Source organism: Macaca mulatta, chromosome 5, assembly GCF_049350105.2.
Source record: "Macaca mulatta isolate MMU2019108-1 chromosome 5, T2T-MMU8v2.0, whole genome shotgun sequence".
In the NCBI taxonomy this organism is placed as follows: Eukaryota; Metazoa; Chordata; class Mammalia; order Primates; family Cercopithecidae; genus Macaca; species Macaca mulatta.
The window spans coordinates 38,154,068-38,181,800 of record NC_133410.1 but is presented as its reverse complement, the minus strand read 5'-3'; the positions used below and the strand labels follow the sequence as shown (position 1 = coordinate 38,181,800).

The 27,733-nt window shown below is 41.7% G+C and overlaps 1 protein-coding gene across 3 annotated transcripts in view; it reads right to left on the bottom strand.

Moving 5' to 3' along the window:
* Positions 1–19,801: 19,801 nt before the first annotated feature.
* Positions 19,802–27,733, bottom strand: part of FAM114A1 (family with sequence similarity 114 member A1) — a 78,135-nt gene continuing 70,203 nt past the window's right edge. For all 3 annotated transcript variants that reach the window (XM_015138202.3, XM_028848392.2, XM_028848393.2), the window contains 2 exons: positions 24,519–24,572; positions 19,802–22,092 (listed from right to left, as the gene is read on the bottom strand). In XM_015138202.3, the coding sequence (XP_014993688.3) occupies positions 21,991–22,092; positions 24,519–24,572 (156 nt within the window). In that variant the 3' untranslated portion in view covers positions 19,802–21,990. The remainder of the gene's footprint in view (positions 22,093–24,518; positions 24,573–27,733) is intronic.

Sequence of the window (27,733 nt, the reverse complement as noted above, 5' to 3'; positions counted from 1 at the left end):
ACACTGCTTACAGAGAATTTACACTCTGGCAGAGGAAACAGGATGTGTACGCCTCTGGTGAAAATACTAGACACAATACGGTAAGCTAAGTGTCAATTGCAGGATGCAGGCTTCCTGCTGAGAATTTACAAGCCAATAGGATCAATTCCAGTTGGGAGGAATTAGGGCAGGCTTTTGAGCAGGGTTTTGAAGATGGCTTTTCCTGATTTCTCAGAATCACCAAACCTCTTAAATACACACGTTCTCAGCCCCCATAACTGTTTTCATACCTATTACTTTGCCATTATTTTTGTGGTTACGAATTAATGTCTGGCTTCCTTTCTAGACTGGAAGCTGCATGAGGACAGGGAACATGTCTGGTTCTGCTCACCATAGTATCCCCAGCAGCTGGTAGGGTGTTTGGCTCACAGTAGGTCCTTTGTAAATATTTGCTGGGTAAAGAACTAGGCCGGGTGCAGTGGCTCACACCTGTAATCCCAGCACTTTGAGAGGCAAAGGCAGGAGGATCGCTTGAGGCCAGGAGTGTGAGGCTGCAGTGAGCTATGGTTGTACCACTGCACTCCAACCTAGGCAACAGAGTGAGACCCTGTCTCTGAAAAATAAAGACCTATTTATCAAGCCTTTACTCTACATCTGGCATGGGCCTTGTGTACTTTCATTTCTTCCTCACAATGATGCCTTGAAACAGGTGTCATTCTCTCTGAGGAAGCTGAGGCTAAGGGAATCACCAATCCTATTGATTGATATGCTTCAATCTTAGGTTGGTCAGGCTGCAAAGCCTGTGCAGCTTCTACAGTCTGCCCTGTAGGGTAGAGACAGGGCAAAGAGAGCAAAATGGATGGGGGGGCGTGCCTGAGAGAAGTGGCTATGGCTGAGAGTACTGTCAAAGATCTCTTCAAGGAGCGCAAGGAGGCTGGGTGAACTGGGCCCTGGAAGAAGACATCTCACTGGAGTTGCTATGTGGTCACTGGTCCTGTGTGTCTCCCCTAGCCTGGCAGTTCCGTCCCCCTCTCCATACAACTGGCCCCAGTAACAACCAACCTGGGGTCCTTGGTGCCTCGTATGATTGATGGCTTCCCATTGACATCACTAGCTTTTTGTGTACCCTGCTTTCCAGTTGGTTCCAAACTTGACCTTGACCCACCCACACCCCCTCCCTATGACTTGTGGCTTAGTCCTGTGTTCATGGCTCTCACTGCAGGCTTTCCTCCCCAGCTGTAAGCCACAGTCATCTCCTTGACCTCTGCATCCTGTTGAGCAGCCAGGTCCCTAGCCTTCCATTCAAAGAATTCAGGTGTAGATTGAAGAGGGAGAGAGGAAACATGGCACCATGCAGGAGTCTTTTAGTCATTAAGCACACAGTGGAATTCGAGTGACAGAAAGAAGAAGAGAAAGAAGAGAGGGTATGGATGGAGAATTGGTGGTGTTTGATAACTGATTTGATGCAGGGGTGATAGTCAGGGTAGGCAGAGAAAGGAGAGATGAGACACACGTGAAAATCTTCCAGACTCCTGTGTGCAGAAAATAAATATTGCCCTAACTTATAACTACTAGTTTTTAGTTTCTAGAAGAATTTTTATTTTCCAGAGGATTTCTACCGAACTCTGTACTTTCATCCTAGCCTGAAGTTGTACTCTTCCCTTATCTATACCCAGTCATCCCTGGATGGAACAGTCATTCAGACCACGTTCTCTTCCCTGCCTTTTTAATGATTGTTACATTTGCCCTTTCCTTTCATCTTTGTAAATCCTTTTCATCAAAGGCAGATAGGCCACCTTGTCCATGAAGTTTCCCCTGCTCACCCCAGATGGCACAATGTCTGGTTCTTTTTCGGTGTTTTTCTAGGATTTAGTCCTCTTATCATGGTACTTCTCACATCTTGCCTTGTACCACAGCTAGTTGTTTTCATTTCTCTTTCCCTACCAGACTGTAAGTGAGAGTGGGAACCATATCATCTCCAGCTTCTGAGTCTCTGATGATAGGTACTCACTTCCCTCCAACCTGCTTCTCCCAAGCAATAATCATCTGGGTTAATGGAGTTAGCCAGATGTTGGCTGTAGATTCAGGTTATCTGTAAGGGGATGGAATTGGAGGCCCACACATCAGGGCCTTCTAGCACAATGATAATGTCCTTTTATAAACTTGGTGGCAGGTGTATGAGAGTTCGTTGGGTCATGATTCTATATAGCTTACATAAATTTTAAAATGAACTTTAGCACCTACTTAATATTTAGTAAAATAAAATTTAAAAATAGACAAACATTGTACTGAATTGCATCCATCCTTACCTTCTCCCTCTGTCAGTAGATAACTTCTGTCTGTTTATCTCTCTCTGAACTATCTTCCTTTCCCTTTCTGTCAGACATTGTGGAATAAAGACTTGAACTCAATTTTCTGACACAGTTTATTCTCATAATTTGACTCTGTTTACTTCCTTCTCTGTCTCCTTGTCTATTTTACTTCTTTTTCTGTCTACGTATTTCTTCACCATCTCCGACTATTTTTACTATTCTGATGGATGGCAATCTTAGGATAATGAGTGGAAAAGAGTTCTTAAATCTTGGAAATTTAAGTAAGGCGTATTACCAGATTAACCTAGAGTCATGAAAACTAAAACATACATTTAAAAAATCTTCTGTGAACTGGAAATTATATACTTTGGTAAAGGTTCTGAATAGACTTTTTTTTGAAAAGAAGACATAAAAACAGAAAAGTAATGAAAAAATGTTCAACATCACTAATCATCAGGGAAATACAAATCAAAACCATACTGGGGTATCATCTCACTCCAAGTCAAATGGCCATCCTCAAAAAGACAAAAAATAACATAAATGCTGGAGAGGATGCAGAGAAGAGGAAACTCCTGTACACTGTTGGTGAGAATGTAAATTAGTACAGCCCTTATGAAAAATAGCATGAAGGTTTCTTAACAAACTAAAAATAGAACTACCACGTGATCCAGCAATGCTACTACTGGGTATTTATCCAAAGGAAAGGAAATCAATATATCAAAGAACTACCTGCACTCCAGTGTTTATTACAGCACTATTCAAAGTAGCCCAAATATGAAACCAACATACAGATCCATCAATGGATGAACGAATAAAGAGAATGTGGTACATATATGCATTAGTCCATTTTCACACTGCTAATAAAGGCATACCCAAGACTGGGTAGTTTATAAAGAAAAAGAAGCTTAAAGTACTCATAGTTTCACAAGGCTGGGGAGGCCTCATAATCATGGCAGAAGGTGAAAGGCATGTCTTACATGGCAGCAGGCAAGAGAGAATGAGAGCCGAGTAAAATGGGTTTCCTCATATAAAACCATCAGATCTCATGAGACTGACTTACTACCACGACAACAGTATGGGGGAAATTGCCCTCCTGATTCAATTATCTTCCACTGGGTCCCTCCCCAGGATGGAAGCTACAATTCAAGATGAGATTTGGGTGGGGACACAGCCAAACCATATCAATATACACAATGGAATACAATTCAGACACACACACACACACACACACACACACAAATAAAATTCTGTCATTCACAGCAACGTGGATGAGCCCAGAAGCCATCGTGTTAAGGGAAATAAGCCAGATAGAGGAAGATAAATACCAAATGTTCTCACTCATGCAAAAGTTAGAAAAAAAAGTTGAGCTCATAGAAGTAGAAAGTAGAATTGTTGTTATTAGAAGCTGGGAAGGGTAGAGAGACGGAAGGATAGGGAGAGATTGGTTAATGGTTAAAAAATTCCAGATAGGAACTCACTGTATAGTCACTACATGGTGGCTATAGTTAACAAAATGGTATTGAATATCTCAAAATAGGTAGAAAAGAGGATTGTGAGGGTGCCCAACACAAATAAATGATAAATGTTTGAGGTGATGGACATGCTGATTACCCTGATTTGATCATTACATATGTATCAAAATATTACTCTATATCCCACAAATATGTGCAATTATTACATGTCAACTAAAGAAAAGATACTTCATCTGTGAATAGTAGAAGGTCCAAGTGAAAGTAATTTAAATGATGAGAAGATTTATTATGTTATCTAATGGGAAATTCTAATGGGGTGCTTCCAGTGTTGGTTAATTCAAGACTCATATCATCAAGCACTCAAGTTCTCTCTTCTCTTTCCTCTCTGCCATCTTCAGATTGTTGGTGTTTGTGTTTAGGCTTCCCCTCTCATGGTTTCAAGGAAAGATTATGTTAAATGGTGGGGCCATAGCACCAACAATCATCATATCCTTTTTGTCTTTTTTTTTTTTTTGAGACGGAGTCTCACTCTGTTGCCCAGGCTGGAGTGCAGGGGCACGATCTCAGCTCACTGCAACCTCTGCCTCTTGAGTTCAAGCAATTCTCCTGCCTCAGCCTCTCAAGTAGTTGGGATTACCCACCACCACATCTGGCTAATTTTTGTATTTTTAGTAGAGATTTGGTTTCGCCATGTTGGCCAGGCTGGTCTTGAACTCCTGACCTCGTGATCCACCTGCCTTGGCCTCCCGAAGTGCTGGGATTATAGGCGTGAGCCACCACACAGAGCCCAATCATCATATTTTACACCATGATTTTTCTTTTTTAGTTACCTAGGCTGGTCTCGGACTCTTGGGCTCAAACATACTCCTGCCTCAGCCTCCTGAGTAGCTGGGATTACAAGCATGAGCCACCACACCTATAGCCACAATGTCCTTCATACAAGTGAATAAACCTTTACGAGAAGTCTCCTCCACCACCAGCAGATTTATTCTCATGTCAGAGCATCTAGAACAAGGTCACCGAGCCACCCTTAAACCACCCAATGGCAGGGGGTATGGGATCATCATGACTAATTCCAACCAATCAAGATTAACCTGATTCTCAAGTTGGGGAGGAGAATTGACTATCAGAATAAAACCAGGGCTCTGCAAACATGAAGAAGAGGAAAGTGACTCTTGGGTGCCTCTATGAATGTTCTTTCTCACATCCAAGGAGATGTGCAAAGAGAGAAACTTTAAAAAAAATTTTTTTTTCTGAGATAGAGTCATGCTCTGTCGCCCAGAGTTGGAGTGCAGTGGTGTGATCTCGACTCACTACAACCTCCGCCTCCAGGGTTCAAGAGATTCTCCTGCCTAAGCCTCCCAAGTAGCTGGGATTACAGGTGAGCGCCACCACACCCAGCTAAATTTTGTATTTTTGGTAGAGATGGGATTTCACCGTGTTGGGCAGGCTGGTCTCAAACTCCTGCCCTTGTGCTCCGCCTGCCTTGGCCTCCCAAAGTGCTGGGATTACAGGTGTGAGCCACCATGCCCAGCCAAGATAAACATTTAAAACAAAACACAGACTTGTGTTTTTTCCCCCAGAACAATCTCTTGAGGCACGTGAAGGCTGTTCTGCAAGCATGTGTCACTGTCTAACATTTTGAGATGGGTGGTAACATCTGTGTGTGGACAGTGTTGTCATGGGGCCATTATCTCCATCCAAAGTGACATCCATTTCAGATGGGCTGTGAAAATAGTCCATCAATTTTGACTTAGAAAAGTTCTATTAGTGTGTGGTATCACAAAGACAGACACAACATTTGTAGTAAAGAGCTGCCCAGTAGTCATTGCACTTCTCATAATCATACCCCAATGTCCTCTTAGGGAATCCCTCTCACACATTGAACAATGTCTTGGTGGGACTATTAATCAAGGGTTCTTGCCCACCAGCCAATGAGTGGCATGTGATTTGAGCTAGACTAATTTGGCCCCTCTATCTTAGGACTTTGAGTTTTGGATTCAGTGAGGTAAGGGTGGAAGAAATGAAGCTCATTCACTTCAGTAGCATAGTTCAGTTATTCCTGCCTCTAAACCCCAAACACATCCCCTATCCTCACCAAACTGCCTTGGTTCTAGTACTAGTCTGTTATGCTGTTAATGAAGACATATCCGAGACTGGGCAATTTATAAAGGAAAGAAATTTAATGGACTCACAGTTTTCCCTGGCTGGGGAAGCCTCACAATCATGGCAGAAGGTGAAGGAGGAGCAAAGTCACGTCTTACATGGCGGCAGGCAAGAAATTGTGAGCAGGGGAACTCCCCTTAATAAAACCATCAGATTTTGTGAGACTTATTCACTATCACAAGAACAGCAAGGGAAAGACCCGCCCCATGATTCAATTACCTCCCACTGGGTCCCTCCCATGACATGTAGGAATTATGGGAGCTACAATTCAAGATGAGAGTTGGCTGGGGACACAGCCAAACCACATCAGTTCTGAACCTGGTTCTCCAGCCTTCCCTTTGATTCTGTGGGCTACCAGTGATATCCTTGCAAAAATATCGTTTTCCTGCTTACGTTTCCAGAGTTAGTTTCTGCTGCCTGCTGGATACATTTAACATCTCTTTTATTTTATAAAGTCATAGGATGTCGGAGCTATAAGAAATCTTATAGATCTAGTTTAACTCCCTCATTTTACAGCTGAGGAAGCTGATGCCCCCAGTGGTTGAGCGTTTCACCCAAGATCACATCACAGAGGTTGTCAGTGATGGAACTTGGAAAGAAGACAAGGTCTCCTTTCCCCAGGGTAGTGCAGGCTGCTTTTTTTTTCTAAGTCCCTTTTTAGTATAAAGCACAACTTCTCTTCTTTTTTTCTCTCTCTCTCTGTGTATCTGCAATATTTAATAGGAGACAGTGACTTTAAAATCCCCCTTTTTCCCCTTAAACTGACAGTTTTCTTCCTGTAGTTTAAAGGCTTTTCAGAGATAGATCTCTCAGGGACTTGGTATCTGGCAAAGACAGGCATTAGTTTATGTCCCTATATGGAGCCTTGCTTCTTTCCAGCTATGTGTAAATGTTTATTCTCTTACGTGAAATTCATATTTGGAAAGGAAGTGGTTTGCCCTAGGGAAACATATGGGCTAGAGTTCTGAAAGTGATTATCTACCATTTCTAAGTCTGTCCCTTGTAGCTGTGTGTATTGGGAAAGGACCTTCCTTCACTCACACTAAAGGATATATAGCTGCTCTATTTTTTTAGTTGCTTTAGGGTAGCCATAGTTCGTGCAACCACTGTAAAAAATAGCCCAAGGTTGGGATAGGAGTTGGGAAGGGAATTTAGAACAGTATTGACTATGTGCCAGGTACCATATGAAGCACCTAGCATGTATTAATTAATGAATTCATATTCTCCTCACAAGGTTAGGAGGTAAGTACTATTATTATTACCCCTTTTTATAAGTGAAGAAATTAAGTCAAAGAGAGGTTAAGAAACTTGTTCAAGGTCACACAGCTTTTAAGTGGCAGGGTTGAAATTCAAACCCAGGCAGTCTGGTTTTAAAGTCTGTGCTCTGAACCCACTGCTCTGTTGCATCTTAATCACTGAATCATGGAGGCAAAAGTGAATCCTTTTTGTTGAACTCCTGACCTCAAGTGATCCCTCAGCCTCTCAAAGTGCTGAGATTATCCCACCATGCCTGGCTAGGATCTTTTTCTTAGGAAAAAAAGATTGTTCAATACAGACAAAACTTTTCATAAACATTTCTAGTAGAGAGCTCTATATTGCGAATCTCTTGATCCCAACAATGCTTGGAAGGCCTACTTACAAACCGTACTCTACCACAAGTTCCCTACACAGCAAACGTTCTCTCATCTCTACCCATGTAACAAAGTACCTCAAAGTACTCAATTATTTGGTAGTTGTGAGAAGAATTGCACAGAATTAAGCCTTTTGCTTTGGATGCTCGTAAAATAGGATCAATAAGCAATGTGCTAATTGATTTTTTAAGAAAAATTCTTTGAAGCTATGTTGAGATCCTCTGTGGTTAAAAAAAAAAATTAATTACAATACAAAAACACCCAAGCAATGCTGAGAAAAAGTCATGGACTGAGTATCTGGAAAGTCCCCTTTCTCCTTGCTGGGTTCAAAACACATTTTTCTACTTGAAATTTCCTGTCTACAGAGAGACAGGAAATCATCTCTACTCCATTTTCATTTTGGCAAACAATGTAGGGTTTCTTTTTAAGCAATTTAGCATTACAAAGTTCCACTATGTCAAACAAAACAACAGTGTTTAATGATTACATCACAGTGAGATATTTTTCTTGTGTTAGTCTTTATTCAGGGTAGAAAATTTAGTAGAAAAAAAAGTATATTTAAAAAATTGTTGGCCAGGTGCAGTGGCTCACATCTGTAATCCCAGCTCTTTGAGAGGCTGAGGCGGGTGATTACCTGAGGTCAGGAGTTCGAGACCCGCCTGGCCAACATGGCGAAAACCTGTCTCTACTAAAAATACAAAAATCAGCCGGGTGTGGTGGCAGGTGCCTGTAATCCTAGCTACTCAGGAGGCTTAGGCAGGAGAATCGTTTGAACCCAGGAAGCAGAGGTTGCAGTGAGCTGAGATTGTGCCACCATACTCCAGCCTGGATGACAGAGCAAGACTCCATCTCAAAACAGAACAAAACAAAATAAAACAAAACCCAACAAAAATTGTCTACTTTATTTCTACTAAGTTTATTCTGACATTTAGACTCATACTAGAAGGAAAGTTCTCCAGGATTTACTAATTGTTGCTTCTTTATAGAAGAATTAGATAAATGTAATGACTTTTTCAATGACACGTTTTAGTGCTGGCAATTTCATCGGAGACAGAAATCACACAGGGTGTATTCTAGAGACTTTGCTGGTTGGGATGGGATGGGATGGGATGGATGGGGGTGGAGGCACAGTAGGAAGGTGTGTTAGTCTATTATCGTATTACTATAAAGATGTATCTGAGACTGGGTAATTTATAAAGAAAAGCGATTTAATTAGCTCATGGCTCTGCAGGCTGTTTGGGAAGTACAATGGCTTCTGCTTCTGAGGAGGCCTCAGGAAACATACAATCGTGACAGAAGGTGAAGGGGAAGTGGGTGTTTTACACTGTAAAAGCAGGAAAAAGAGATGTGGGGAGGTGCCACACACTTTTAAACAACCAGATCTCGGGAGAACTCACTCACTATCATGAGAACAACACCAAGGGGAGGGTGCTAAACCATTCATGGGAACTCTGCTGCATGATCCAATCACCTCCCACCAGGCCTCACCTCCAACATTGGGGATTACAATTCAACATGAGATTTGGGTAGGGACACAGGTACAAACCATATCAGGAGGTGAGAGAAGAAGAGAAGAGTAGATGTTGGAAATAAAGCTCGGAGTCGTAAGGAAAATGAGTACTTAGACAAAAGATTTCTTAACAAAGCAAAGTTACTTCTGTGCAGAGGGGTTCTTCTTGTTTGGCTGGTCACTACGAGAGCACACAGAGCAAAGGAGAGTGAAAGTTTTTGTTCTTGACGTAAATTTTGCCCTTGTGCTCTTTTTTTATTGGCTGGGGTCAGATTGCACAATCTAAGCTAGACTTGATTGGCTAAACATTTGAACTTTTTCTTAGATAAGGTGGGTATGTAAGGGAGAGAAGGGAAAGGGGGAAGGGGTCGTCTGCGGTGAGCTAGAGAGCTAGCTTTCTTCTTAAATAAGGAAAGGAATGTGATTTAATGGCATCCCTAGTATAATTAACAGTAGATTATGTGACTTCTCTTGGGACCCAGTTGTATGAGCCCTGAATATGTAGGCCTGTCTTCCCTGGGGACCCAGGTTGGCCCACCTGTACCCCAAACAAGCTAGTTTCTTGCCTGTTTAACCCCAACACAATAGTTGAGCAGCGTGGAGACTCCTCCATCATCTTAGCACCCAGACCTCGTTTATTAACAGTTTTTCCAGTGAAATTTAATGGAAATTTATTACATATTAAAGCCCTGGATGGTCTCCCTTTTGATATTAACATATTGCTGGAGCAAAGGTCTTTTATTTATCCATCCATTTGTTAATACGACATCGAGCATATACCAGGCACAGTCCGATACCAGAGACAGATAACCCAAACAATTACAATGTAGTTTGGACAGGGGTAGGCTGGGTCTTAACTCCTTGAGGGACTAGTTTTATCCATCTCTAAATTACTAGTACCAAGCCGTGTACCTGACATGAAAATTACTCAATAAGTGTTGACTCAATGAATGGAGCACTGTGGCAGCCCAGACAAGGGACACCTGAATCTAGGTAGAAGACGGAAGTGAGGGAAGACTTCCTGGAGGAGGAGACACATCTGATAAGGATAAGTTAAATGATCCTTACAGGATTAGTTAAAAGATAAGTTGACTGGGGTGAAGGGAACACATATATAGCTACTTCATCAGTGATGTACAGAAAATGAAGCCCCAATTCAAGGTCTACATGTCTTCACACACACTCACACACACACACTCACGTGCACATGACGTGTGGGTTCCTGACATTCAGGAGACAGAAGTATACTTTCTTTGCAAATAATAACTATGCCATTCTCTATTCCAAGGACATTTCAGTCATTAATGTGAGAGAGGTGAGCTTTGTTACGTTTGAGAATGTCAGAGTTCTGTAGGAGAAAACTGACAATACTGTGATCTATTGCAATATTTTTATACCATATAATTTGAGCTTGTAACTACTTAACCAATTAAAGATTAAGCAGGTAGTCCTTAACTGCTACTGCACAGCTGAAAGAATGATTTATTACTTTGGAATACAGGGAAGCCAGATTGCATTCAAAGAAAATCACTATGGGGAGCTATTAATCAGTGCTCTGAAACCCGGCTTCCCTGTTCAACCTGGAGAAAAGCTGCTCCTTAAATCCCTCTCTTGGAGAGTTCCAATGCATAATAACAAACTAAGTCCTGATGGTTAAGGAACAACAAGTTTATTAATGGCTAAGCAAACACATTTTCTAGAAAAATCCATTGTGTTTTCTTTCCAGTTTTCCCTAAAAAGCAGTTCTTGAATCACCACTGTAAGAATACTGAGACAGAGGAGGACACGTGGAATTTCTTTCTTTTTTTTTTTTTTTTTGAGACGGAGTCTTGCTCTGTTGCCCAGGCTGGAGTGCAGTGGTGCGGCTCACTGCAACCTCCACCAACCAAGTTTGAGCAATTCTCCTGCCTCAGCCTCCGAGTAGCTGGGATTACAGGTGCGCGCCAGCACACCTGGCTAATTTTTTACATTTTTGGTAGAGATGGGGGTTTCATCATATGGCCAGGCTGCTCTTGAACTCCTGACCTCGTGATCCGCCTGCCTCGGCCTCCCAAAATGCTGGGATTATAGGCGTGAGCCACCACGCCTGGCTGACATGTGGAATTTCATTTACTCTTTTGGGGTGGTACCCCAGCCAAATTAAAAAACAATCCAGTCCAGGATAAATTCCATTAAAGCCAGTTTCATTTGTGCTAATGATGCTATGCTGATTTTATGAATGCATTGGTCTATGACATCAATACTATTGAATCTTTCAATTCATCTGAGTCCCTCAGGGTCTCTAATCAATGCATAGTTGTAGCTGCATGAGTTAAATTGCCACTCTATCGAGGTGAGAGGGCTCATGGTGCAAGGGATAACTCACAAGGATTTCTGAGGATTTTACACTGGAGTCTTGTGGGAGGTGCCTGAAAAGATAACCAGGGGCCGGGCCGTAAAGGGCCTGGTTTGGGCATCTTCCTGAATGCTGGGGTGAGCCAGTGAAGGTCTGAAACAGAGGAATAACCAGATCTGCAGTTGCTGAGAGACTCTGCTGACACTGCTGTCATGGATGATTCGGAAGGGAACTGAGACCTGTGCTGAGACCAGGCTGGTATCTATCATGCTAGTTTGCGGGAAGGGTGAGAAGAAAGTGAAGCAAGACCGAGGCAATGGGATGTAGGAAGATACATAAAGGAGTAGTTAATAGCACTTGGAAACTGACTGTGTGTTGAGGGTGAGGAAAAGCAACTATCTATGGCTATAGCTGAGCTTCTGGCAGAGGCCACACTATCCATCCAGCTCAGATAGAGAATAAGAGGAGAGGGAAAGAGGGTGAATTCCATTTGGATGGGTTTCGATTAAGTTTAGTGGGACACTTAAACACTGATGAACCAGGGTCTGGTAGGAAGTTGACGATAAAGCTGGAATTCAAGAGTGATATCTGGGCTCCATGTAGAAATTTGAATGTCATCAGCACACAGTGGGTGGTTGCAGAAGCCCTAGATATAGCCAGTGGATTGCTTTGCTCAAGCTAATATATAATTTTGGATGAAAGAAGTGCAAAGTGAATTTCAAACTGAACTTTATTTTACTTAGGAAAGTGTACAACAGTTGTAATAAATGTTTATGGACTGACTGGATGAACATATGGATAGAGAGGTGATTAAATGAATAAAAAGTATGAGTTCATGAAAATCAATAGATGTTCTCTTTTACTTTATCTCATGACTTATTTCCATTTTAGCTCTGGCATGAAAAAAAGGCAACATTTGGATGTAATACGTAGAGATCTTTAAAAATCAATGAGCCTTTTTTTTTTTTTTTTTTTTTTAATTTTAGAAACAGGATTTCCCTCTGTGTTCCAGGCTGGAGTTCAGTGGTACAATTGTAGCTTACTGTAGCCTCGAACTGCTGGGCTCAAGCAATCCTCTCACCTCAGCCTCCCACAGTGTTGGGGTTACAGGCATGAGCCACCGTGCCTAGCTGCTTTTCATTTCTAAAGCCTACTAATTTCAGACCATTTCATATGTATTATTCCTATTTGGTATTGATGCCCTAGTAGCGACCGATCAACTGCTTCCTTTGCAGCAAACCCAGATGGAGATGACCAGCAAGTGACAGACCTGCTCAGCAAACAAACATGTTATTTTGCGCATGACTTCCCTTGAATAAATGTGAGCCTCCACTCTACAATCCTTGCCAGAGACCAAATGGTTTTAAAATAAAGACAGATGTGTGATACCACACATTGGCTTGTAACATCCATATCTTATATAATTGGCCACACTGTAGTCCCAGGGTCTGCAGAACAGACCAAGACTCCTTAGTAATCAATCACATCATTATCAAGGCAGTAAACAGGGAAGTGGAAACATGTCTTCCACTGTCATTGATGGAGAATTTTACCTTGACAGGAAAAGGTATTTCGGAGCCTTCTTGAATCATTGAGGAACTGCTTAAAATGCACATTTGTGGTCTAAAATGTCCAAAATCTTTTAACACCTCACTACAGGCACCAAATGGTTTGGGCAATAGCAAGTAAATCACAAATCCATTTTGTAGTTTGGGAAGGTCATTAGGACGCAGATTCATTATCTGCTGAGACTTTTTTGTTGCTTTCCATTTATTACTCTCCTTTGAGTGAAATGGAGCTGTGAGAGCACAGCAGAGACCTCAGTTCACTCAACCCTGACACATTACTGGTGTCTACAATTTCACTATAAATTTGGAGAGGGAGAGACAGAAATTGCAAATGCAGGGAGTTAGATCCCCTTGTGCTGCATTTGTCAAGATGAGCAGATTGTAAACTGCCTCTTGCAAATATGATATGCATCTGGGCATCAAGCTAATAATTCGAACCACAGAATCATTCGTGTGATACTTCCCTTCAGAAGTTTCTGAAATTGCTTCTGTAGTCATTATGTATCCCAGAGCTGTTCAGGTTTAGTCTGAGGATTAGAGAGACGATCTGGCTAAGGAAGTGAGAAGCCTTTTTCAATGAGATGGAAATGACAAATTTTTCTGTGCACATCATCACAATCTTTACAAATTATGCATTTGAAATACATGGTTTGGGCTTTTCTGAGGAAAGCAAGGAGAGATTTGTAGAGTCATCAACTTTATGTTAGAGATTTACAGGCACGTTGATGACAAATAAATTCAAATCATTTAGACACTCTCATGGACACTTCTGGCTCTTCTAGTGAAAAACAATCTGTGTATTTTTACACTTTCTGCCTCTGGCAGGGCAGGGCCCTATCCTTTTACCTCCCTGATCAGAAGCAATTTCTTTTGCTTCCTGTTTTAATTTTTAAAAATTTAGTTATGTAAGTCATCCATTAATACGTTTCATTATACAAACATAAGTATTGCAAATAACATTGCAGTCCCTTTTGATTATTGTGAAATTCTGATGTTTTCCCCCACATATGGAACCCCCTTTCACTTCTGGTTATAAGCCATGTTAACAGTTTCATGTGTATCCTTCCAGATCTTTTAGCGGGGTGCGTGTGTGTGTGTGTGTGTGTGTGTGTGTATGTAGTATTCATGTGTGTAAAAATATGTTATTGTAGACAAATATACTACAGCTTCTTTTTTTTTCACTCAGTTACACATCTTGGAGCTGTCACTACAGGGATCTATTCCATTCTTTTTATTTGTTTTTACTGTTGCATAATATTCCAGAGTATTGGTGCACCACCGTTAACTTCTTTAGGGCTTCTGAATTTTCACTGCAGTCTACCTAACCCTGAAGAATCTTGAAAGACCCCTCAAACAGCGAATTCTTCAAAGTAAAAAAGAGTACATTGTATTAATTTTATTGGGAAAAATCTTACTCATTTCTAAGCTCCCCAATCATACCCATTTATGCTCTACCACCAAATACCATTAAAATGAGCACCATTACTTCATAGTTAACATTTCCTAATGTAACCCAACCAGATATTTTCCCATGAATTACCCTATACTACAGCTACTTCCATTCTCTCATTCAGCATTTACAAATCACACACAGAAGACTTTGACCTATTTGGTTAATTCAACAAATAATTATCAAGCACCGACTATTTGCCAAGCACGGCTGTGGGTGCTGGGAATATGGTAAAGAACAAAACACAGAAAAATCCCTCCTCTCCTGGAATCTACATCCTTGTGCAAGGCACGTAACAGACAAATCAGTGGGATATAAAGGATGTTAGACAGTGGTATGTCCCAAAGAGAAAAAACACGAAGGCGGGACAGGTGCTTTATTCAAAAGGTGGTTTTTGAATAAACACCTTCAAGAAGCGAGGGAAGAAGCCGATCGGATGTCTGGAGGAAAAGCCTTCCTAACTAAGATACCCTGTGGGTAAAAATGATTTTTTCTGACAGAGAAAAGACCGGAGTCTTTCTGTCCTGCAGTTCATCATTTGGGTTCTTGTCCTTTATCGCTTCCCACCAGTGGAATTTTTTTTTCCCAAGGAGAGTTGACTAGAACTCTCCTGCAGAAATGTCAAAAGGCGATCATATTTTTCAAGGAGAAATGAATCCCTCAACATACAAAGTTTATAACACGAGGGATACCAGGGGATATAGGGCACTCATTTTCTCCTGGGATCAGGGGTGCTGGCAGGAGAAACGTGGCTGGCTCTCTGACAGAGAGATGTGTGGAGTAATCTGTCTCCGCCTGAAGCCACAGGATAGAGAGTGGGGAGGGGGAGCCCAGATATTAGCTGAAAGAGGGGAACTCAGCCCCAGGAAAAAATGAGTAAATTTTCTTCTTTATGACCAGGTGTCTGCTTCTCCATGGCTATGTCTAGAATTCTATATACTGCTTGGATATAAATCCCAGCTTTTCTAATTCTTAGTCGGATAAACATAGGCAGATCACTCAATCTCTCTGAGCTTCATTTTCCGTCTGTAAAATGGAAATGATAATAATAGTAGCTATCTCCGAAGGTTGATATGGAGGATTAAATGAGATTGTAGAGGTAGAGGTGCTATACTTCGTGTCTGAAACACAGCATATAATCAGTAAGTATGCTACCATCATCACATCACTATCACCACCACCGCGATCATGCGTTCCTGGGCTTAGCAGGAAACAAGTTCAGGGGTAGAAAGGCATTATTCAGTACTTCTTTAAACATCCATCAGTATCTCACAGGGCTTGGTACCGAAGAATCAGCTTAAAGTCTGTCTAGATAAGTAAAAAACTCCACGCTTCGGGAAGGTAGTAGAGGGTTAAGGATTTTCAGGAAGGTGGTAATGTACAAATGGGCTTCCTTGGCACCGGAAAAGGGAAAGCGAGAAGGAAATGGAGATGTTTTTGTGATATCAAAGTCACCTGTGAGACAGGATGCTGTGTTGATGATGACCGGGAAACTGCTTGATGTAAGTAAGTGTCTGTGAAATGATGAAGAGGCCTGCGGTGAGGACCACCCAGGGGCCAAATAACCTCGCGTGGCTTCATTCTGTGTCTCTTTAGTCTCAGTTTGTTCTCAGTTGCATGGAAACAACCAAAGCCGACAACCAAACCTTTCAGCTACAAATCTACCTCACAACTCAAATCTACCTTAGAACTAATCTAAGCATTCAGGTGTCTCTAAAAATAACCATGTTACATTTCTGTTTTGTTGGGAGGCTCTAATAGTTTAAAAACACTAGCTAGTCAGGCTGAACGGAGCTGGGTTTGAATCCTGGCTCTTTTTTTTTGCTAGTTGTGTAATTCTGGATGAGGTAGATAATGTCTCTGGGTCTCAATGTTCTCATTTGTGCAGGGAGATGATAATAATATCTACCTAATAGGGTGATTATGGAGATGAAGTGGGATAATGCAAATAAAATCCTCAGCACAATGCCCAGCACACAGTAAATGCATGTTAGTGATTATGACTGAATCTTTTGTACCAATTGTTTTCTGGTTAATGGGGAAATAAGACAAAAAAAAAATGTAGAGGAAGAGAAGGGAAATAAGAGATATGGAAAAGAGGGGCAGGATGTTAAAAGCTGATCCTGGAAGACAGGTACTTGGTGACTGTCAAAAAAAAAAAAAATCCTAAGAGAGAAAAAGGATAAAGATGGCAAAGACTCAGAGGCAGAAGCTCAGCCTTGTTTTTTGCCCAGGTTTCATCCATCTGGCCTTGGCTTCTACGCTTGCTTTTCCTTCCAAGTGGCAGCTTCCAAACTTCGTGGTGAAACCCAGGGCAGGGAGATAGAACATCTCTGGATCACCCTAAACTTCTGCACTCAGTGAAGGCATTTAAGAAATAAACATATTCTTCTTTTGCAATATAGAATTCCTTTGAGACTAATACAAGAGACAATCCTGTCAAGTGAGTCAGCAGTGACCACAGGCTGATATAATCCAATTGCTTTTTGGCTGACAGCTCAGGCGGAGAAAAATTCACTCTGATCCAAAGGTAAATGTAGTTTAAATCCCAACACAAAATTCATAATCAGCTTCTATTCCTGGTCTATGATGACCCCAGACACTAGAAATAGCAGAAATACCATTAATACATTTCCTACTGTTTGGGGTGTAATGATAAGGTAAAATGCTCAAAGGGTAGAATAATTCAGATTATTTTCAGGGTCTAAGAAAAAAAAAAGGCCGGGTGCAGTGGCTCACGCCTGTAATCCCAGGACTTTGGGAGGCTGAAGCGGGTGGATCACATGAGCTCAGGAGTTCGAGACTAGCCTGGCCAACATGGTGAAACCCTGTCTCTACTAAACAAATACAAAAATAAGCTGGGTGTGGTGGTGGGCACCTGTAATCCCAGCTACTCGGGAGGCTGAGGCAGAATGGCTTGAACCCGGGAGGCGGAGGTTGCAGCGAGCTGAGATTGCACTACTATACTCCAGCCTGAGGGACAGAGTGAGTGACAGTGTGTCTCAAAAAAAAAAGAAAGAAAAAAGAAAAGAAAGAAGAAAGAAAGAAGAGAAAGAAAGAGAGAGAGAAAGAGAAAGAAAGAAAGAAGGAAGGAAGAAAGAAAAAGAGAGAGAGAGAATGGTGTCTTTCCTCAGAATTGGATAGCAGTAGACATTCTAGTGCAGCATCCAGTATGGATGGACATACAGCAAATGAACATAAACTTGCATAAGTGATGAGATAATCTAGATAAAACACATGGTTAACTGTATTTTTTTTTTATGGGAAGAATGGCTGGTCTGAATACACTCCTATGTTATTATGAATTCTAATCAACTACAAAACCAGAGCGAAATTGAAGCTCTAAAATGGATTTTCAGTATGATCTCTTCTGATGAGCCTTTACAAACACAGTAATTTAAGACACCAAGTTGAAGCCTGGATCTGCATATCAAAATGTAGGGCACGCTTACTTAGGAGGAAGATCAGAGGGCAATTTTTACATTATAGAAAAACCAGCTTGACCCTGAAAAATAATTGCTTTTATAAAACATTAAATATCATTTGAAGTCATGTATTATGATCAACCCCATCTGTTCAACACACACACACACGCGCGCGCGCGCGAACACACACACACGTTTTTAGGAAAGATGAGAAATTAATGTTCATTTCAAATTTTTGCTGAATTGCTTCCCTGAGATGTTATATCCTGGACCTCCGGGATGGCTGTGATTGGAATCTGTCTGCCTTTATTTCTAACATGAAAACAGCATGGCCTGCCTGTGCAGAAGGTGACTTTCCAGGTATCTGAGCACCTTGGGGAAGCTGATCTCTACAAACCACTGAGGAACGCTCTTATTTCCCTATTCAGGCCTCTTCCTTGTATTCAGCACTTTCCTTCAGCCTGCCCAAGGCTGGAACTTCCTTCATCCCCTCTGAGCCCTCAGCTGAGCTCCATAGTTCCTTAGCTGGTACTGCTGAGGCTGTAGCACATCCTCACTCACCCCTGCCAGGGCCTCAGCTCATCGCACTGCTCATTTAGCTATGAGTTTGATGTGCAGCCCAGGGTGACACACGGAGAAAACAGAGCCTTCTCTTCTCGGTGGGGTACAATATTTAAGCTAAGGCCTAGGCTTTAAGATTTGGGACTCCATTTTGCCCTTTCGATCTGTCTGTATCAATACCTGAAAGCAGTTTTTCTCGAACTCATTTTACTTTGAATTTGAGACCCGCTTTTGATGCTTCTTATTTAATAAGACACAGGCACAGGCCTACATTCATTATTTAGACTAGAACTTATTTTGCACTTGATGTGAAGAAAAAGCTGGCTTGCTTGTTCAGGGTAATTGCATAGAATGAAATGAACCCAATTTATGTAAAGGATTATTGAAGGAATAAAAAACTTCCAAGGTAAGCCTGTTAAATCATTCATTTAGTAACTAACTGACATTTGCACAGATCTGGATCCTGCGCTTTGCCAGGTTTTAAAGCAAAGCAAAGAAGCAATTATTTAAAAGTGATGGTGAAAAACAGTATTGAAAGAAATCCTGGAGGGTGGATCTATTTTAAGTGATTATTCTCTCTTATATAATGTAATTCGCAGACTATGTAACTAGGCCCAGGGAACCCTCTCTCAGCCTGTGTTCGCCTGGCAACCTTAGACATTCCAGCATTAGAAGCTAAGTGCAATGCCAATGACACCAACTACTTCTTTTTCAATAATTATCTCTTATTCTTTTAAACATTTATATTTCATTTTATCATTAAAGTTTTTGCTATGGATGCACTACACAGGTGCCATTAGGCTTAAAGTCTAAGTCTGGGATTCTAGCTCCTTGAAAAATACTTGTTTCCCTTTTTTTCTCTCTTTTTATTTTTTTAATTGAGACTGCGTCTCCCTCTGCCGTCCAGACTGGAGTGCAGTGTTGCATCATGGCTCACTGCAACCTCTGCCACCCGGGCTCAAACGATTCTCGTGCCTCAGCCTCCTGAGTAGATGGGATTACAGGCGCGAACCACCACATCTGGCTATTTTTTTTTTTTTTTTTTTTTTTGTATTTTTAGCAGAGACAGGGTTTTACCATGTCGGCCAGGCTGGTCTCGAACTCCTGACCTCAGGTAATCCGCACACCTCGGCCTCCCAAAGTGCTGGGATTATAGGTGTGAGCCACTGTGCCCCACCACTTGTTTCTCTTTTACATTTCCAGTTAATGTCTAAACCCATCTGATGCAAAAAACAAAACGACAACAAAAAACCAACGTGAAGAAATTGTAAAGCTAAATCTTTCCTCTGCTCTACACATAAAAAGTCTAAAATTGATGAAGAGGTAAATGCAACATTTTCATCAGTTAATCATTCTCTAGACTTAGTAACAAAAGCATTTCTGGCAATCAGAAAAGGGGAAAAATCTTTAATTCATTTCTCAGGTAATTTTTTTCCAGATTGTACATAAAATGTTCTTATGTTTTCCATTTGGATGTTTCAGGAGACATACAAATGAAATACAGTACATAGACAAATGAAATGCTAATAAGAAGTAGGATGATATTAAAATATCCCTACTTTGCCTGTATGGAACAAAGGCAGTCTATTCCATCAGGGGAATCAAAGCAAATGTGAACAAGAGGTTTCCCCCTTGCAAAACTATGAGCTTCATTTGCCCTGGAGGGAGCTACTAGGCAAGGCTTCACATGACAGTGCCTGTAGGGATGTCCATGGGACTGTGAAGCAGGTGTGTTCTATAGAACACGCAGCTGCAACGAAGGTGTGGAGCTCAGGAGAAGCAGCCACTGACAGTGCACCTCCTGGCTGCATGGTCTTCTGTGCAGCCTCTCATGGATCAATATACCGGTTAGTGAAAACACACATCAGTATCTTCTGTCCTTTGGCAACAATGACGATGTTTGCCACCAGCGAGTGTGATCTGTGAAGCGATTTTAAAATGCAGTCCTGGGATTCTACTGTATTGAAACACCTTTGATTTTCTATCTGAATACTTCCAAGCTTTGTAATTATGCCATCATGTGCTTGTGATCATAAGAAATTAATTTTAAACTAAATACTCTTCAGTATCCCTTTTCATATATATTTTCACCTCATATATATAGTTCGGGATAAAATAGTGTAAAGAGTATAGGAAAATACAACAAATTAAAGGGTAGGACATTAAAAAAACCCCACGAATTTACCTTGTTCTTCAAAGTTTTTAGGGTTTAAAAATTTATTGGTATTTTAAGCCAGTGGTCCCCAACCTTTTTGGTACCAGGGACCAGTTTCATGGAAGACAATTTTTTCACGGACTGGGGGTAGCAGGATGGGGGTGGGGGATGGTTTCGGCATGAAACTGTTCAAACCTCAGATCATCAGGTATTAGGTTCAGATTCATCAGGCATTAGATTCTCACAAGGAGCACACAACCTAGATCGCTCGCATGTGCAGTTCACAACAGGGTTCACACTCCTATGAGACTCTAATGTCGCTGCTGCTGATCTGACAGGAGGTGGAGCTCAGGTGGTAATGCAAGCTATGGGGAGCAGCTGTAAATACAGATGAAGCTGCGCTCACTCACCCACCACTCACCCCCTGCTGTGCGGCCTGGTTCCTAACAGACCATGGACTGGTACTGGTCTGTGACCTAGGGGTAGGGACTTCTTTAAGCAGTTTAAGAATTATTCTCTTTCAGAATATCTACCTCTACTGGGATAAGATCAGGTTTCTTTACTGTGAGCACACAGTAGGTGCTCAATAAACGCTTGTTGCAAGAATGAATGACTGGCTGGGCGCAGTGGCTCATGCCTGTAATCCCAGCACTTTGGGAGGCCGAGGCGGGGGACCATGAGGTCAGGAAATCGAGACCATCCTGGCCAACATAGTGAAACCCCGTCTCTACTAAAAATACAAAAAAAATTGGCTGGGCGTGGTGGCGCAAGCCTGTAGTCCCAGCTACTCAGGAGGCTGAGGCAGGAGAATCACTTGAACCCAGGAGGAGGAGGCTGCAGTGAGCCGAGATTGTGCCAACGCACTCCAGCCTGGTGATAGAGCGAGACTCCATCTCAAAAAAAAAAAAAAAAAAAGAATGACCATATTTTCCTTTTTTTACCATAATAGGTAAAATCTATAAGTAGTGTTATTTTTGCCTGCGACATTTATGTAACAAAACAAAGTTCAGTTTTAGAATTGATTTAAAGTAATACTATAAGAATGGAACATTTAAAGGTTGAAATTTAAAGGATTAAAAAAAAACGTCTAAGGTCTGCCCATGAATTTCTAAATACAGCATGCTTAACCAGGAAAATCAACATGAATATTTGTAAAAAAATTTCAGATAAAGGAAATATTCAATATAAGCCGTGTAAGTTTAAATTAACTTAAAGAAAACACAATTGTTTGTAAAAATAATTATACACACTGAGAGAAATGATAACTCTCTCTAAATTTGCATTCTCAATATTGTCTGTGCAAAATTGCTTGTAGTGTCCTCAAATGGGTGTCTGTGGCCAGGTGCACAGAGAACATCCCCTTAAATGGTACATATTGAGGCAAGGCGGCCAGCTGTCTCCTTTAACTGGATGGAGTCTGGCCAGGTCATGGCTGTGCTTTCAAACAACTGGTCTGGATATGTGAGACCTGCAGAACAGGCAGCAGCAGCTGGAAGGCATCCTGTATGTACGTCGTGCTGTTGCAGCCCTGTGAGAGGAGAAAAATGAGATTAAAGGGTTATTTTCATAGTTTAACCTTGACAATTCTTCCAACTGGATAATGTCCCCACTCTTCAACCCACTCCCCAATACTGGATTGTATTTATCTTACAAATGTTGGTGCTTAAAGCAAGCGTAAACACATGCTTTTGGATGGGGCATGTCCAGCTCTCAATTATCTATACTAACAGAGAGAATAATTCACTCGAGATAAGGCAAATCATTTTCATGGATTTTTTTTTTTTTTTTTTTTGAGATGGAGTCTTGCTCTGTCACCAGGCTGGAGTGTAGAGGCACGATCTTGGTTCACTGCAACTTCCGCCTCCCAGGTTCAAGCGATTCCCCTGCTTCAGCCTCCCGAGTAGCTAGGACTATAGGCGTGTGCCACCACGCCCAGCTAATTTCTTTGTATTTTAGTAGAGACAGGGTTTCACCATGTTGGCCAGGATGGTCTTGATCTCCTGAATTCGTCATCCGCCTGCCTTGGCCTCCCAAAGTCCTGGATTACAGGCGTGAGCCACTTCTGTGGACTTTTAAGATCCATCAGTGTGTGTACATTTTTGGCCCAGGGTATTTCCTGTCTTATCTATCCCTTTCCCAGATCAACCCTACTGCCCTGAAATAACACAAAAACACAGTATGAAGGAGGTCAGTTTGTCCAACCCTACAGATCGATAAATAAGAATCGTCAACATAAAGCTAACTGGAGATATTATTGGGCAGTTATTCACAGCAAACTTGAACACTGTTATCCTCCTATGCATGGTACTTCCTGCTTGGTTGGCATAGCTGACATTATTATTCCTGTTTTGTGGTGCACTAACACACAGTATTGGATGGAGAGGCCTTTTAAAGGCTAGGGTAACTAAAACATGTGAAAACATCTACTGGGGAAACAGAAAATACATTTGACCTCATATTCCTCATACCTGACATGGTAAGTTAATTTTATGCCTTCTGGGTGGCCAAGGGAGAGATTTTTCTTGTACCACACTCTGCCTCTGACTGCCAGGGTTTTCTCTTAGCTGTGTCTGTCCCTCCAAGACCTGCCCCTACAGCCCTATTCCTTCTGGCTGATGCCATCCTACTGCGCAGCTGCATCCTAAACAATAATATTCAGTGCCATCACTTAGTTATTTCTGTACCTTTGTCGTTTTCCTTAACAGTAAGGTGCAAGTCCCCCAAACAATGCTATAAATATATAGGTAGCTGATATGGTTTGGCTGTATCGCCACCCAAATCTCATCTTGAATTTCCCACAATTTCCACATGTTGTGGGAGGGACCTGGTGGGAGGAAATTGATTCATGGGGGCAGGTCTTTCCCGTGCTATTCTTGTGATAGTAAGTCTCATGAGATCTGATGGTTTTATAAAGGGGAGTTTCTCTGCACAAGCTCTCTTGTCTGCAGCCACGTGAGACGTGCCTTTCACCTACCGCCATGACTATGAGGCCTCCCCAGCCACGTGGAATTGTGAGTTCATTAAATTTCTTTCTTTTGTAAATTGCCCAGTCTCGGGTATGTCTTTATCAGCAGTGTGAAAATGGACTAATACAATAGCCCTCCCGAACTTTTGTAATTTCCAAATTCTGCAATGGACAGCCACCTCAGGGAGCAAAATCCTATGATATATGCATCGCCCATGTTCAAACTTAGCTTGTTAACACCTTGTGCCTTCAGCTAGGTGCCCTGGGTACTTATAGTTTAGCCCCTAACAGAAGATTTTCCTCTACCAATCTTCTACCTTTCCTCTACAAGTAGAACACAGTGCCTATGATTCAAGAATGAGGATTCTTCCTGGACCTCTTTTCTTCTCTCTTAGGCGACTGTTTCTGGCAAAGACACAGCAGTGTTGGTTGGGGCAGCTTTATATCAACACAGCTGATGCTGCAAAGTCCTAGTGAGCGGGCAGTCCGCAGAGTGAGAAGGCACAGAGGATGGTGCCCTTGTCACTGACAGGGCATAGGCTAAACATTCTCCTGGTCATTGTTGCCAGCTTGGAGATTAGACCCAGCTAAACCAAAGGTTATTCTAAATCGAAGGAAGTGCCCATTTTTATGAAAATCACCGATGAGCAATAACCCCTCATTGCAGCCAATAATCACAGTGTTAAATCTAGTGTCAAATTTGGCAGCAGAAATCTGCTTCTGCTGGAGCAAACAGTGATGGAAATAACGTGCAAGCTTAGCATTTCTTTTTATAATCAGGAATTCTTGAAAATTAGGTATTGTTGCTTCATCAGAGGGTTTACAGCTGGTTGAGCTACACAAATATACTCAAAAAAGACTTGATGATGAGATTCAGAATTGCAATAACATTTGCTGTGGGGGAGAAAGACAAAAGGAAAAAAATAAAGAAGCAGCAGTTCTAACATTTACTTTGATTCAGGAGCACTTTCTCTCCAGAGACCACTTACCTCTAACAATACGCTACTGAGCATGGGGTTGAGGACCTCGGCCTTCTTGTTGCTCTGTGGAATCAGAAGTATGAAATTGACAGATTAGTGCTCGTACCACAGGCACGTAAAATGTAATACACTGGCTTTGTTGAGGGATCCTCTACGGAGGAAGAGGAGAGGAAGTAGAATGTTTCCTACAGACGAGGCTTCATACCTGCTGCTGCACCCTTTTAGTATTATTTAGTTGCAATAGAAATCCTAGGAAGTAGGCAGGTATCATGATAACCCCAATTTAAAGAGGAGAAAATAGGGATCAGAAAGGCTGAGTAACTTGTTTAAGGTCACATAGCTAGAAATTGAAACCGAGACCTTTTTCACGATGTAAATTCTATAGCAGGTCTGGGATAAGAGTGAAGCGAGGGAGGCTGAGTTGTGTAGGCAGAGGGTTGGATGCTGTCTTTACTTAAAATTTTGATATTTTGATGATCATAATATTTTGGCATTGTTATTTTAAAATATATTTCATTAAAATATCTATCTAGATTCCTGAGGTTTTTTTCTGTTTCTTTTTTGGGCTCCCTTCCATTTTGCAGCTAAGTCCCCCACTCACCTAACCTAGTCTAAGCCCTGGTTTACTCTTCTTTTTCTTTCTTTCTTCTTTTAAATATAAACATAGAAACTTGGTTATAGGGCATCTCCCCGAAGAGCAGCAAAATTAAGACATTCTTAAATGCAACTTGAAAACAGGTCTGCAGCTCTACATTTGAAAAACGCAAATATATGTAAAGCACAGAGTGCAGTGCCTGGTATAAAGCAGGGGCTCAAAAAGTGAAAGGCAGGCCATGTGCGGTGGCTCAAGCCTGCAATCCCAGCACTTTGAGAGGCCGAGGTGGGTGGATCACCTGAGGTCAGGAGTTTGAGACCAGCCTGGCCAACATGGTGAAACCCTGTCTCTACTAAAAATACAAAAAAATTAGCTGAGTGTGGTGGTGGGCGCCTGTAATCCCAGCTACTCGGGAGGCTGAGGCAGGAGAATTGCTTGAACCCGGGAGGTGGAGGTTCCAGTGAGCCGAGATCGCGCCACTGCACTCCAGCCTGGGTGACAGAGCGAGACTCCGTCTAAAAAGAAAAAATGAAAGTGAAAGGCAGAGTTGATATCATTATCTTTGCTTATGCTATTGGTCTATCAATCAATAGTCTTCTCTATCTAAGAGTTCAATCTATTCTTAGACCATAAACCATTAAAGGGATTGGAGAGAGAGAGGGCAATCTTATAAGTTAGCTTCTCTTACAGTACCTGGAAGAGTTCAGAGTAAACAAAAATACATAAATTAAATATATCTTCCCAGAGCAGCCCACTTTCATTGACGTTACTCTACTGACGGTGAAGTAATGTCTTCCTGGGGAAATCATAATGGAGTCTTGGGAGAAACCTCTTTAAAATGACTAGGTTTAAAAACCTAGTCATTTTAGTAAGTAACCAGAAAATCCATTATGGTATTTGCTTTCATGTTTATTTGATTATCAATAAACCTCTAAAACATAATCAAATGAGGGCAATAAGATGACAATGGTTTTCAGAATCAATGAGGTGTGCAAGCAATTTAAATAGAGTCTAGAGAGCAATATACACTCACTAACTTCAAGTTATGAATAATGACTGCTTTAGAGAACAGAAACACTGACTTGATGTAAATGATTCATCACAGCACAAGATCGGAGGTACTGTTGTGGTGAGACGGCCTTTCTAAATTCTATTTTAGATTCAGGTTTTTCTTCCCCATAATGATAAACTGTGTAGTCCCAATTTTGTTCATGCAAACACTTGTACATGTGTGTGTATATATAAATATATGTAAGTTCAAGTGCACAGCCATCTGCTACAGCCTTGCTACATAAAATATGGACCATGGATCAGGAACATTGTCATCACCTGACTGCTTACTAGAAGTACAGAATCTCATCCTCATCCCAGACCTACTGAATAACAATCTTCATTTTAACAACCTCTCCAGGTGACTCATGTGCACCTTAAGGTTTGAGAAGCACTGAGCTGGGATACAATATGTGAAAAGGAATGAAAAGCAATATCATGAATACTACCCACTCGTGTAGATAAATTAATGTTTAACACATATTATGCAAAATAGAATAATACAAACATGCACACAGACATTCATACTCTCAAGCCTAAACGAACATGGAGAACCAAAGAGTTGGTCTCTGTTTGATGTATCTGGTGGATAACCAACTGGGAATTAGGAGATCTACTGAGATGCTTGGGAGAATCAATTCACCCCTCCGTGCCTCAGTTTCCTCACCTAGTAAACTGTGAAAAGGGGGACAAGAGGTACAATAGAGCCTTAGGAACTGGAGTCACCAAGCTATTCCATCTTGATTAAGACCTCACACCTCTCTGCAAACCTAGTGTTTATATCAAAGTCCATGTTTATGGAGGTTTAAGACCTCACACCACTCTGCAAGCCTAGTGTTTATATCAAAGTCCATGGACATCAGGTAACTTGGACCACACCGAGGGTGCAAATGCATTTTATCCAGCCTATCATATCAATGAGCTTCCACCTCCCTGTCATTCTGCTTGTATACAAGGCTGAAGGCCTGAAATCAGACCAACATAAAAGGTGCTGTTTTACAAAACAGGAGAAGCAGGTCAGATTTCTTGACAGCAGAATGAATAGGCAGTGCGTAGCTCACCCCTTCTTCACAGGGTCATTGACAGAAGTATGGGGGACAGGTGTCTTTTTGGGTGACAGCCAGGTCCATGGTCATCTCTCATTTCTTTTGAGAAATGCTCTTGGCCTGAGGAGGAGGAGGGGGCGTGCCCCAGAAGCCAGGTAGGTCTGCACAATGAGACACTGACCACAGTTGCTGCTGAGTGAAGCCAAGGTGGACCTGTGACCCATGCTGATGAGCTATTCAAACCTTTTTACCCAGGAACCAGGATTTTGAATGGAACGACACAGGGTTAGGAACTGCTGCTGTCACTGAGTCACATTCATAGCAGCACTTTAGAAAGAGTATGTGTAGGCCGGGCACAGTGGCTCACACCTGTAATCCCAGCACTTTGGGAGGCCGAGGCAGGTGGAGCACTTGAGGTCAGGAGTTTGAGACCAGCCTGGCCAACATGGTGAAACCCCATCTCTACTAAAAATACAAAAATTAACTGAGAGTGGTGGCCCACGCCTGTAATCCCAGCTACTCAGGACGCTGAG